The sequence below is a fragment of the Phyllobates terribilis genome, unplaced genomic scaffold (assembly GCF_046119375.1).
Source record: "Phyllobates terribilis strain yellow unplaced genomic scaffold, ASM4611937v1 Scaffold_1__5_contigs__length_1240528914, whole genome shotgun sequence".
NCBI lineage: Eukaryota > Metazoa > Chordata > Amphibia > Anura > Dendrobatidae > Phyllobates > Phyllobates terribilis.
In genome coordinates, this window is record NW_027362761.1 from 1,141,089,805 (window position 1) to 1,141,104,312 (window position 14,508).

Here is a 14,508-nt window from a genome sequence, read left to right on the forward strand (position 1 = left end):
GTTTTTTCTCTGATGGGAGTGTCTCTCCGAGTCTCAGTAATATAGGTTGGATATGAGGTCTGTTTGAATCAAGATTGCTGCAGTCTTGATTAGCTCGTATATCAGCACAGCTTCTAGCCTGCACATATTTCCTAATTGATTTACCAGAAACTATTAACTATCTCGTGCACATTGTTATAATTTGAACTTGAATTGTTACATACATTTTCATTTGAGTGTCATTGGGGTTTTATCTTTGGGTTAACAAAGAATATAACGACCTTCAATTGTATCATGTAATTCCCAAGGATGAGTTTCAATCTCCTGACATATAATGTTAGGGGATTGAATAGTCCTAATAAAAGGTTTTCATTCTGGAAAGAAATTTCTAATCTTCAAGCGGATATAATTTGTATCCAGGAAAAATATGAACAATAAAAAAAGGAATTTTGATCATGTTGGGGGATTTTAACATCGTTCCAGACGGTGTTATGAATTCTTCTTCTTCAACGTGTCACCTATCTCCTTCTCTCAATGGTTGGTTATTCAAAAATGAATTATTCAACGTTTTTAGATGTATAAACACTTCTTCCAAAGAATTCACACATTTTTCAGAAGCCCCATCAGTCTGCCTCACGTATAGATTTAATTGTCACTGAGGTCTTGGCTCTTTCCAAGTTTAAAAAGGTCACAATAAACACAAAGACTATATCAGACCACTCCCCTGTTATTGGAACAATTCATTTAGGTACTCCAATTAAAAACGACTTTTTGTGGAAGTGTAATTCATATCTAATCTCACATCCCAACTATAGATCTGAAATAGAAACAGCCCTAAAAATTTTTTTTATAGATAATAATTCGGACTCAATAAATCCTATTGTACGTTGGAATGCCCACAAAGCATTCATAAGAGGAATACTATTGCAAATTTCTTCAAGACATAAAAAAAAATCAACAGAGCCAAAATATCAAAATTTCAATCTCTAATCAAAGATAAAGAATCTCAACAAATTAACCTTCCATCTCCCTCCTCTGTATTACAAAGTGAAATTCTTAAACTTAGACAGGAGTTTAAGACCAGAATTTTTTTCTTCATATGACTCCCTGATTAGAACATTAAAATTTAAATCTTATTCGTCTCTTAACAAGCCAACTAAGTTCATGATGAATCGTATAAAACAAAAAAGAATTCATAATAGAATTGACAGAATTAATTCAGCTGACGGCTCCTTTAAATCACATCCTAAAGATACTGCAGAAATATTTGCTAATTTTTGTCAAAACCTATATAATATAAATCTCCAGTCTCAAACCCAACGACCAAAAGAGAGTAGCATTGAATCATTTCTCTCTTCTATTAAATTGCCAAAACTGAATAACAAAGAGTTAGCCTTATTAACTGCCCCATTCACGCTTAAAGAAACAGCTGAAGTAATTCAGCATCTAAAAAACGCGAAACCCCCCGGTCCAGATGGTTTTTGGGGTGAATATTTCAAAAATTTTAGTGAAATTTTAACACCACACTTAACCCAAACATTTAACGTAGCATCCTCTCAAGGTTCCTTTCCGACTGAGATGTTGGAAGCAACGATTGTTTTAATCCCCAAACCAAATAGTGATTTAGAGAAAGTCAAAAATTATAGGCCTATTTCATTAATAAATGTAGATATAAAAATATACTCGAAAATTTTAGCGAATAGGTTGAACGAGATATTGCCCAATTTAATTAATAATGACCAAATTGGCTTTATTAAAAGGTAGCCAATCCATAGATGGCACAAGAAGGATAATTAACACCATCAAATTAATTAATTCCTCTAAAATTCCATCTGTCTTAGTTGCTTTGGACGCTGAAAAAGCGTTTGACAGACTGAATTGGAAATTTTTTATAACATACTTTATTGAAATTAGGCTTCAATAGCCAATTCTTGACTAATGTCATGGCATTATATTCAAATCCGAGTGCAAAAATTTATGCAAATAATCATCTGTCTAATTCTTTTTTTAATTTCTAATGGCACCAGGCAGGGAACCGCTAGCTCAAAAAATTAGAGAAAGCCAAAATATCGTAGGCATACATACTCCTACGCGCCATTTTAAGATTAGTTTATACGCAGACGATATACTTTTAACCCTTTCGAACCCTTTAAACTCAATAAAGGAGTTAATTGACCTCCTTAAAATATTTTCAGAAATATCTTATTTCAAAATAAATAATGATAAATCAAACGTACTCTTCTTTAATTTAAAAAAATGATCTAATTAATAACATTAAAAAGCTCTCTTCTTTTGGTTGGGCAGAAAAGAAACTTAATTATTTAGGCATCATAATAACAAGGGATGTTAAAACTACAATTTCTTCTAATCTTGATCAGTTAATTAATACATTATCAAAAGATTTAGTAATATATGGCAACCAGGATTTATCCTGGATAGGTAAAAATTTAACAATTAAGACTTTCATTCTCCCAAAAATACTCTATATTTTTAGATCACTTCCATTGAAAATCTCAACGATATACTTGACTATCCTTCAATCCCTTGTTAATTCATGCATTTTGGGGAAGTAAAAAAGCTAGAATTGCTAAAGACATCCTTTATAAGACAAAATTACATGGGAGACTTGGTCTTCCAAATGTTACGGCATATTATCTAGCATGCCTAGTCAAGGAAAGTTCATGTTACAAAATCTAGATGCTCCGGGCTGGCTTGACTTAGAGATCACACTAAACAATAACATACATCCTCGTGACCTATTCTTTAAGCATATATATACAAAACCTTCTGATTCTCTCTCTCACCCTATTTTTCAAGCCATCATATACGCTTGGCAAAAATTATCTAAACCAATAAGAGGTTCAAATAAATTTCATTATGTAAAATTCCTTCCACTAACATTCATTGCTTCTCTAGGGAATTCTTATAATACCCCCTTTTTGGGGGGCAAACTGTGGAATAAAGAAATTAAAAGATTTTTATGAGGGAGGAAATTTCCTTTCATTTATAGATCTCAAAAACAAATTCAAATTTACCTTCAACAGATTTCTTTCACTATTTAATCGTGAAAGATCTTATCCATAAATTCATTAGTAATAAACCTTTATGTTCCGAAGCCACATCAACCTTGTTTGGTAACTTTAATCATAAAATATTTTGGAGCCTTAAATATATTTTATAGTTGGTTTAATAAGGACACTGAATTGGTTAAGAATTCATACATGATTAAATGGGAATCAACTCTAAATTTCTCCCTTCCTCCAGAAAATTGGGAGAACGCTTTGAATTTCTACTATACGTCAAATATTTCAATGCCCCTTCATGAGGCACATTATAAATTACTCACTAGGTGGTATTGCACTTCTACAAGATTATCATATATAAATCCTAATAATCAACCATTGTGTTGGAGGAATTGCGGTTCCAGAGGGGATTTGTTACATATTTTTTGGAATTGCCCAAAAATTAAATTTTTATGGTCACAAACACTCGAACTCATTTATAAAATCTCCAAAAGTAAAATAAATATAACTCCTCAAATGGCATTATTGTCTATTGGCATGGAAAATATTAATGACTCAATTAGACCTATTATTATACACATATTCCTTGTTATCAAAAACGCCATTGCTTTTCATTGGTGGAAAACAGATCCTCCTCTCTTTCCAGATATATTAGAAAGAATTAAGATTCATAGAACCTATGAACATAAATTTGCCATTATAAATAATCAATTCCATAAATTTTTCTAAAAAATGGTTAAGATGGTCTGAATTATTTCCCTGATTAACTGGTTTATCACTCAGCTAAGTCATAGGTAAAATTTACATCTGGTTATTAGTTCAATCCAAGTTCTATTTGACTTAATATAATATTTTTTCAATGAAATTTTATTGTAACAAATTTTATTGGTTATATCGTTATGTAATGATTTGTTTATATATTACATTCAAATGTAACATTTGATTTTATTGAGTTCCTCTCTTTCCCTTCCCTTTCATTCCTCTCCTTTCCTTCCCCCTCCCCCCTTTCGATACTCTCTATTCCTTCCTTCCCCTATTCCTGTTTATAAAATTAATAAAATATTGGAATTCTGATTTACCAGAAACTTATTCTGCAGTCTGTTATGCAGGCTCAGACTGGCCCACGGGAGAGCAGGTAAATCCCTCGGTAGGCCTCTGTGAAGGAGTGCTAATTACTAGCAGAGAAAGCCATAATCTACTCATTCATTAGACAAACTAAAAGGTTTAATATTATATAGAAGTATGATTACATTTGTGAACTAGGGTCAGGCAGGTAATTATTGAATGTAGCTGTACAGTGGGACCCTAGATTCAATGTTACTAGTGGGCCTTTGCCACCGCAGTCCAACACTGCTAAGTAATTACACTAAGAAGATGTAGAAAACAATGTTCAGCACTTTTAATCAAATTCTGCTGCACCACAGGCCGGGATTACGCTGGAGGGGCGTTACTAAGTCACTACAGGGTATTCAGGAGGGCCTCTGATGGTGCAGATAGACTGGGCTGATGGTAGACACCAGATATCACTCCAGGGCAGTCCCCGGGACTACAGCAGCTGGATGGAGGGTCAGAGGGGCAGGTACAAGGTACAGGAGTGCGAGATAGAAGCGTAGTCAGACGGTCGGTGCAGACAGCACGGGTTCACAATACAAAGCCAGAGTAAGGGACGGGAAAGTAAAACAGCGGGTAAACAGGCTGGGTTGACAACGGGAGACAGAATACGGAGATATGCATAAACAGGTGATAGCAGGCTAGGAACCAACGTTCATGCAAGGAATGGTGAGAGGAACTGCCCAACATAGACCCTGCTGGCAGAGGATAGGCCAGGGAACTTAATCTCTGCAAGACACAGCAGGGTTAAATTCCTGCAGAGACTGGCCATGCCCACCTAAAGCCAAATAGAAACAACATGCAGATGTAGCAGTGTTGAGGAGTGCTGCAGGAGGCAAACTCAGCAAGACGGCCTGACATGAGGAGAAGCCGCGCGGTGACCACAGTGAGTAGGGTGGTGCTGAGGAGGCATGCAAGTTACCGCTGTGACACATGCATTTACATAAAAAATGTCCCCAAAGGTGTTTACATCTTGAAAAATCTTACCAACCTTCCTCCATTAAAAGGCTCTTGTAAATAAGACTTAGTGACCCTTCATGTAAGAAGACTTGAATCCCAGCATCTTCTTCCTCTGGAGAAGTAAGCCAAAAAGACTGGTCTAAAAATATGTTCTCCATGCAGTGATCCAGGAATCCTGTGTGGAATAACAAGAGAATAATGAGCCGCTTTACTATGATTGTAATATTATTTATTATGCTTACTTATATAGCACCATCATATTCTATAGCACTTTTAATCTAAATCTAATCATCTAAATTCCTTATCGGTATGTCTATGGAGTGGGGAAACCAGGAAACTAGAGATCCCGGAGGAAACCCGGGCAAGCACAGGGAGAACATACAAACTCCATGCTGGGATTCGAACCCAGGACCGCAAAGCAACAGTGCTAGCCACTGATCCACTCAACATTTTATTTTATTGCTGCCAACAATATTATACAATAGTGAACCTTGGTGATCTGTAGGTTAGCACACTTGTTTTGCAACACTGGGTCCAAATCCAACAAGTTCAAAATCAGCATGGAGGCTGTATGTTGTTGCATGTTTGCATGGGTTTCCTTGGGATACTCTGCTTTCTTCCCAGACTTCGAAAAGAATAGTGATGAGTTATTGACTTCCTATTAAATCAGCCCTAGTGTGTATGAAATAGAGAAATTAGACTATGATCTCCATTGTGGATTTGGAGTGATGTGAGAGATGACAGTCTTTATACTGTACTGCCAAATAAAACAAAAATGCAAAAAGGCAAAAATTGAATGGTGCATTTTAGAGAAGCCAGAAAATGTGGCACCTTTTTAGAGGTGATGAAAACTAATGTACACGTCTAAAAACGAAAACCACACTTAACAAGCCTAAAAAGCTAGCAAGTGCACCAATTTTATAAATTTGGCACAAGCATAAGGAATAAAAGAGTTCCTATCCTGATTCTTTCTTTTGGATTCTTTCAGAAGTACAAAATATGCTTAGGTCATTGGAATTCTCTGAAACTGACCCTAACATGTGTAAAAGTACTAAAGTGGGTTTTTCCCCATAAACTTCACATATTCTTCTGTATATTCACAAGATAAATAATAAATGTATGATCGCTGGGGGTCTCACCACTCAGACGGGGAATAACAAATAGAACAGGGCTCCCAAAGTCCCTTGTGAACTAATCAGTAATGAGCATGTGCAATCACAGCTCTCTCACTGTCTACAGGAGGGGTTATTGCACATGCTCACTACTAATCCATTCATACAGATAACCTTCAGCCACCTGTTTTCGGGATTGGTGTGGGTATAAGTAGCCAGACCCGCAATGATCATACATTTATCATCTATTCTGCAGATAGTGACAATTATTGTTTCTGGACAACCACTTTAAGTAAATGACATGGTCAACTCAATATTAGAAGATGCAATATTTCTTAGAGACAAATAGATTCATTATGCGCTGAGGCAGGCACAAATATTTCTTGTTGGACTCGTATACACTCTTCAACATTGAAACTGCAACCCAAAGAAGGAAAAGTTGTGGAATTATGGAAATCACAGGATGTTAACATGTTAATGATATGCAAATGATGAAAACATGGATGAAAATTTTCTTGATTTATTCATAGTGGAAAATGAGCGCCACACACTTTTCTACGCTTTGTCTGTATCAATGAGGTTATTAATGGTTATCTGAGAGATGTTCTACCATGCTGAATGCACTTGGGCAAATCATCAAGATATACTGCTGGCAGCTCCCTTTGCAATTGCCAACCAATAAAATCCCAGATATGCTCGATGGGAGACAAGTCTGGAGACGCTGCAGACCATGGTAGCACGTTTAGACCATATAGACGGCTCATAGTAGCATGAGAAACATGTGGCCTGGCGTTTTTATGTTAAAAAACAGCTCCTGGCCACTTTGTAGAAATGTCTATACCACTGGTTCCCTAACCCAGTCAATATAACGCTGATCTGTTAGTGCACCTGGAATGAAGACTAGAGGTGTCCGGCTACCATACGTTATGCCACCCCACACCATAATCCCGTGAGTAGGACTGGTATGATGTTCCCTTGTGAAGGCTTCATCACGGTGTTACCCTCATGGTCTCCAGACCAATCTCTGGCTATCGTTGCATCCAAGTCAAAAGTGGGACTCATCACTAAAGAGGATAAGCCTCCATTCCATGCACCATGATGGCCTTTGAGAGCGGTGACATGAGGTCAATGGAGCACCTGTAGCTGGACGTCTGGTTCGTAGCCCAATGTTGTGAAATGCTTTTTCTTTGAGTAGACACTGCTTCAAGTCTTAGGCTTGATATATGACGTCAAATTTCAATTGCAGTACTGAATGGATCAATCATTGAACTAGTACTCCGGCCATTTCTCTAAAGTGTTCCTAGAGCTGTCAGGCAACATGTTGTTCGTGTTACTGTGAGCAAACTGTGTGGCCTAAATGTGCTACCATGGCCTGCAGCATCTCCAGAGTTGTCCTCCATTGAGCACATGCGGGACATCATTGGTTGGGACATCATTGGGAAATGTCAGCAGTGGATCTTGATGATTTGCCCAAGTGCATTCAGAGTAGCAAAAACATTTCTCCGACAACCATCAATAATCTCATTGATAGCAGCTAAAGTGTGTAAGAGAAACACTAGGATCACAGGCGGAGGAAAGCCCAAGATGCACAAGAGCATTTTAATTCAAGAACATTCTTTATTAATGAAAATAAAAAAAATAAAAAGTAGTATATTTAAACAACAGAGTGCTGATAACCATCCACGGTTTTTACAAGCATAATCAATAGGCAGTCAATAAACTGGGTGATCCCAGAGAAGTAACCAGTTCAAGATCACATATGTGCAATACATACCACACATTACCAGGTGTGGGAAAAGTTTAAGGAAGTAAAGATATAAATAAGAGAATAATAACTCCAATCCTTAAATCAGGTGCATATATGTATTATGAATAAAGAGAAAATTTCAGCTCACCCCTGAGATGTAATCCCAGTCTGGCATGGAGCACGGCGTCCTCGCTGCTGCACAGCGCCTGGGTCAGTGAGGAAGTGAAGATGGATCCAGCTCAACACACCAGGCAATTGATTAAAATTCAACTGGCTTAGCCAGTGTTCAAGAGTTTTTTACTCGAAACGCGTATGGTATATTTTATACACACCACTCCATAATATATGCTTTGTCGTCTGAGATGTCCATTTTTTGTCTTTTCTACAAATTTTTAAAAGGATTTGCCAATAAAGATTGTTGAATTTTAATCAATTGCCTGGTGTTTTGAGCTGGATCCATCTTCACTTCCGCATATATGTATTACAGAGCGCCAGTCAAATCTGGAACTGCATTTACGGTTTACAGATCTCTAGGGCAGCACTTGTAAGTAGCCTCCATTTATATTTCTAAATGCAGTTCCAGATTTGAATAGATGGTCCTAATGACCCTGCTTATATTTGCATAAGATAACCCCTTGCACCATCTAGTGGGCATGATTGATTTGACAGATCTTCATGATTCTCACTTGTTATATGCAGGAGCTGCATTATCTACATTTGAAACCAGAAGTTTACATACACTATATAAAAAGACGCATCTGCATGTTTTTCTTAATATCTGACATGAAATCAGAATAAACTTTTCCCATTTTAGGTCAATTAAGATTACCATCATTTTTAATATTTGCCAAATGCCAGAATAATGAGAGAGAGAATGTTTTAAGGCATTTTTCTTGCTTACTGCAAAGTCAAAAGTTTACATACACTAAGATTACTATGCCTTTAAACAATTCTGGACTGCCCATATGATGATGTCATGTGTTTGGAAGCTTATTTTTTTGGCAACATCTGAGTTAATTAGAGACACACCTGTGTATGTATTTTAATGCACACCTGAAACACACTGCTTCTTTGTGTAGTATCATGGGAAAGTCTAAAGAAATCAGCCAAGATATCAGGAAGAGAATTGTGGACTTGCACACGTCTAGCTCATCCTTGGGTACAATTTCAAGATACCTGAAGGTGCCTCGTTCATCCGTACAAACAATTATACACAAGTACAAACAAGATGGGAATGTCCAGCCATCATAACGCTCAGGAAGGAGACTGGTTGGAAGGAGACGGGTTTTGTGTCCTAGAGATGAATATGCTTTCGTCCGACAAGTGCATATCAACCCAAGGACAAAAGAAAAAGATCTTGTGAAGATTATGGAGGAAGCTGGTAAGATTGGGTCAATATCCACAGTGAAACGAGTACTGTATCAACATGGGCTGGAAGGCCACTCTGCCAGGAAGAAGCCATTACTCCAAAAGAAACATAAAAAAGCCAGATTAATTCTTGCAAATGCACACAGGAGCAAAGACCTTATTTTTTGGAGACATGTTCTGTGGTCTACTGAAACTAAAATTGAACTTTGTGGACATAATGACCATCGTTATGTTTGGAGGAAAAAGGGAGAAGCTTAGAAGCCTAAGAACACCATCCCATCTGTGAAACACGGGGGTGGCAGCATCATGTTGTGAGTGAAGCATACTGCTAAAATGGTAGCAAAGTGGCTTAAGGATAACAAAGTCAATGTTTTGGAGTGGCCATAACAAAGCCCTGATCTCAATCCTATTGAAAATGTATGGGCAAAGCTGAAAAGGCTGCGAGCACGGCGACCTACAAACCTGGACCAGTTACACCAGTTTTGTCAGCAGGAATGGGCCCAAATTCCGACCAACTATTGTGAGAAGCTTGTGGAAGCATATCCCAAACGTTTGACCCAAGTCATTCAGTTTAAGGGCAATGGTATAAAAAAATAAATAAAATGTATGTAAACTTTTGACTTTTGCAGCAAGTAATAAAAATGCCTTAAAACATTCTCTCTCTCTTTATTCTGTCATTTGGCAAATTTTAAAAATTATGGTAATTCTAATTGACCTAAAACAGGAAAGGTTTATTCTGATTTCATGTCAGATATTGAGAAAACATGCATATGTGTCTTTTTATATAGTGGATGGAAACTTCTGGGTTCAACTGTATTTGAGCAGTATAGGCTGAAGACTGGCGCTCTGTAATACATATATGCACCTGATTTAAGGATTGGAGTTATTATTCTCTTATTTATATCTTTACTTTCTTAAACTTTTCTCACACCTGGTAATGTGTGGTATGTATTGCACATATGTGATCTTAAACTGGTTACTTCTCTGGGATCACCCAGTTTATTGACTGCCTATTGATTATGCTTGCAAATGCCGTGCTTGGTTAGCAGCACTCTGTTGTTTAACTATACTACTTTTTATTATCATTAATAAAGATTGTTCTTGGATTAAAATACTCTTGTATGTCTTGGTCTTTCCTCCACCTGTGATCCTAGTGCTTCATTGTTATTTTGAGTTATCCATAGTCACGAGTAGATTCCATAGGGGTATTATAGTGTTAATAAGGTGTGTAAGTGCGGGGATTTCTGTGCGGGGAGCTCATACTCCATACTGAATAAATCGAGATATTTTGAAAATTATGTTCCATTTTTTTTCATCATTTGCATATCATTAACATGTCTATCCATCCTGTAATTTCCATAATTCCACGATTTTTCCAATATCAAGTTTGAGGAGTGTATACAGTAATTTAACAAAGAAGAACCTCGGAATATTTTTTTTTTTTTAAGTTGCAACCACAATAGAGGCTAAGTAGAGCCCATCAGAATATTAAAGGTGCCGTATAATGGCTTTACATAGCTTTGAGATTCCACAGAGCCATCATACTGCCATGCACATGAACCCAAAGGGATCATATTGTCGAACAATACAATTTTGTCTCGCTTTACAAAATAAAAATTCCTAAAAGTTTTCACTTACCAAGGGAATAGTAGGTAGAAAATTTCCATATCTCCTCAAACGTTCTAAATGTCACAGTTATTAAGTCCTTATCACTTTCAATAGACAACAGTCGAGCCGAAAGCTCCTAAAAAACAGCAAGACGTTTTATTATAGACTTTATTTAAAAAAGAAAAAACTGTATAAAATAAATTATAAACCATACTATTTATGCTTAGAAAAGCATTTGACTGTCGTAATATTAGTAAGATGTACAGACGGTATTTTTCATTATCTTGCCCAGCTTTGAACAGCACAGATGTGTACAGGCTGCCACGGCTTTCTGTGGTTGGGGTAACTAATATGAAGTAGTACAGTTCTAATAATTCCTTTCCACTTACAGACATTTTCCTTACAAGCAGCCAGGCTCGGACTGGCCCATAGGGGAACAGGGGAATCCCCCGTTGGGCCCCTGTGCAGACAGACAAGATCCCCCAACCCCACTGTATGGGCAGTACTAGGCATAGTTCACACTGTACAGAAAAAAGCAGCATATCATTCATTTACCAAACTACCCAGTTTATTATTATTTAGAGGTATTGGTAAATTTGTGAACAAGGGTAGTGTAATATTTGCATGCAGGTGAAAAGTGGGCCCCCCAAAGTCAATGTGGCACAAGCAAGCAGCCTATACTGTATGTCCCTCAATTACAAGGTGTTCTTGATGCTGGTCTCTAAACTTCAAATTGCCCAAGTAATCTTTTATTTACATAATTTGTTAACCATTGCATCCTGGGATACTCAAACGGGACGTCATCAGGGCCAGAGCCACGGTCACTGCCACAGCCTGTATCCTCAACCTTCAACGAAGCATCATCAGTAACATCTGTTCCATGGGTTGGGCTAGTACTTGCTCTACTAAGCATGTGTTAGTTGTCAATTCCGATGTATGCTCAGTACGAGCTTCCTTCTGACTGTGCAATATTCTTTTCAGTGCATAGTGACAGTGTAAGGGTGTGTGAACGCCTGCACACATGTGTCACCCTGGCCTGGATGCCACAAATGTATAATAAAGCTGTGTCTGAGAGCAAGGGGGAGGTTCTCTGGTCAAGGACCATTAGCATGCAATGCCTCCTGTCCCAGGCCAGTAGGGGGAGCAGGCTGCCCCTATAAAAGCTGGAACTGGGGGCAGGGTTAGGAAGGACTGGACAACCTGTCTCTGAGGAAAGAGGTGTCCCAGAGCAGGGACAGACAGTTGTGTTGCAGCCTAAGAGGCCGTGTGGCAATAGGAGAGCCACGAGCCAGGGACAAGAGGCGAAGCGAGCCTGTCCTGGCAGACAGAGAAGCTAATCTACCAGACTTTGGTGTCTGAGGCTGTGAGGATTCCAAGTCCTACAGCAAATAACCAGTCCGCAGGGGATTGTATGTTCCCTAGCCTAAGAAGCCCGGAGGTTCCGCCACAGCCGAAGGGACCAGCAAAGCCGTACCAGGCCGGGAGTAGAAAGGGACCCAAGTTGCAAGCCATAAGGGCGAGAAGACACGGCAAGCTCAGGAACGTGGGCTATTACACCACGAAGAGGGAAATGCCAGAAAGAGCGCAGAGAGCACGGTAGGCCTACACCCTTACCCTGACCAGGGCCAGCTTCCCACTTGTTCTCAGACATCCAGTCCCCCTCCTAGCCGGGACTGTTTTTGGGTCGTCTCACCTGTTCTAATAAAGACCCTGAACTGTTTAAGAGGCCTCCGTTTCCTGGCTATTGCGGTCAGAATCATCCCCTCCATCATCCATTATATACTGCCCTGGGGCCATACTCCTCCCGTGGGGAGTTGTACTATTCAGTGCTGCACATTTACATCTGCCCCAGCGGTCTGCACTGCAGCGGCGGTTAGCCCTGACCGCAATCCACGGGTGGCGTAGTCGGACACTGCAAAACATATAGAAGACTGCCACTGGTCTGACCACCCTGAGCCACGGACCGGGTTGCCACTACTATCCCCATTATTGCCCTGTTGCCCGGATCCGAGTGTCCCACGGCCCAGGGGGCGAGTCACACACTCTGCATCACTCCCTGACAAAACAGGTACATGTGTAATATATGGCATATATATCAGGGTGGAATATTGAAAATGTGTGTTAATGTATTGTAATAAAGTAATATAGGGAAAGAATAAGATATAAGTGTAGGAATAGATCAAGGTTAGATATGAACCAGGGATTCAGGATGGGGGGGGGCTCTGTAGTGCTAGGAATAGATGGAAATCATAGTTGTTGAGTCTAGGGAGTTTCCTAAGTGGGAGGAGTAAAGGTTATAAGTAGTACAAGCACTTCCTGTTTGGGGCAGATAGGGTAGTAGAGTTGTGTTAGCTGTAATGTTCAAGCTTGTGCAGGAGGTACGTTTGAGGAATAGAAGAAGTTCAGGGCTCTGGGGGCTGAAGGTCAGCAGACATGCAGCGAGAGGAAGAGAGAGAAAAGGGCAGTATGAAGAAAGAGGAAGCGGATAACTGTGAGGAAACTTCCCTAAACGTCCAGGGCCTACGGCCTGGAGAAGGCGTGCAGGAGCCAGCCTTACTTACTTCCCATGAAGGGGAAATGGGCGGGGATGCACCTATAGAGAGCAGGACTGTGTTCCTGGAAGCTGTGGTACCGGGTGAGTCACATCTAGTAGGAAAGGAGAGAGGGACACATAAGGAGTCTAAAGCTGTGATGGTTGTATCACAAAGTGCTGTGTCTGACCAAAACTGAACTGATGAAAACGTTGAGTAAAGTTGTTCTGATGAAAAAGGAATCAGAGTCTGAAAGTGATTGTCAGCCTGCAGCTGCATCTGGAATCTGGAAGCTGATGGGAACTTCCAGGAAAACTGTGAGTTTTGTGCAGTACACACAGACTGGATATTATTTATTATTTGTGGGGAGTCAGGGTATGGGAACACAACAACAACCCCTCACCACAACTACCACCCTGCATCCCTCACAACAGTGCGCTCCCTTGGCGGCTCTAATTAAGTGACAAGCCAGCAAGAGAGCGCACTGGCAGTGCACATTGTAAGGGGATAACCTGGTGAGCAGAGCAAGCCCCGCACAAGTTACATCTGTTTTGGGGTCGGGTCTAGATTAAAAAAGGGAAGGGCAGAGACTTTTTAATTAAACCATATTGGAAAAACTTTCATATTATTAAAATAAAAAGAGTAATTTACAATGAAAATCAATATTATTTTCTGACCTACCCTTTAACAAGTGCTTTAGATATAGATACAAGTGAAGGCTGCAAGAAGATACACCGTCTTTCCGATAGCATTTCCTTAACTTAGTTTTAGCCACTTTTATTTGAGCAGAGCACATTTTCAGTTGTGACAGCTGCCTTTGCGTCTATCTTTTCAAATTTTTGGGAAGGAGGATATAGAAGCTTCCATCATATTAGAGAACTTACACAGAAGACGGCTGCTACTTCCTTGCTGTCATTCTCCAGTAGACGGAGTCTGTTCCTGAGCTCTGCTTGGAGATGGGGATCAGGGATACCTCCTCGGACCATAACCAGATGGATGTTCAGATCTGTGAGACAAAAGTATGGGTTATTTCAACCAACAGCAACATAGGCTGATATCGAAAATGGGGT

The 14,508-nt window shown here is 39.3% G+C and overlaps 1 protein-coding gene across 6 annotated transcripts in view; it reads right to left on the reverse strand.

The window, feature by feature from the left end:
* SH3TC1 (SH3 domain and tetratricopeptide repeats 1) overlaps positions 1-14,508 on the reverse strand; it is a 137,742-nt gene that overhangs the window by 52,885 nt on the left and 70,349 nt on the right. For all 6 annotated transcript variants that reach the window (XM_073647813.1, XM_073647804.1, XM_073647831.1 and 3 more), the window contains 3 exons: positions 14,323-14,444; positions 10,938-11,043; positions 5,104-5,247 (listed from right to left, as the gene is read on the reverse strand). In XM_073647813.1, the coding sequence (XP_073503914.1) occupies positions 5,104-5,247; positions 10,938-11,043; positions 14,323-14,444 (372 nt within the window). The remainder of the gene's footprint in view (positions 1-5,103; positions 5,248-10,937; positions 11,044-14,322; positions 14,445-14,508) is intronic.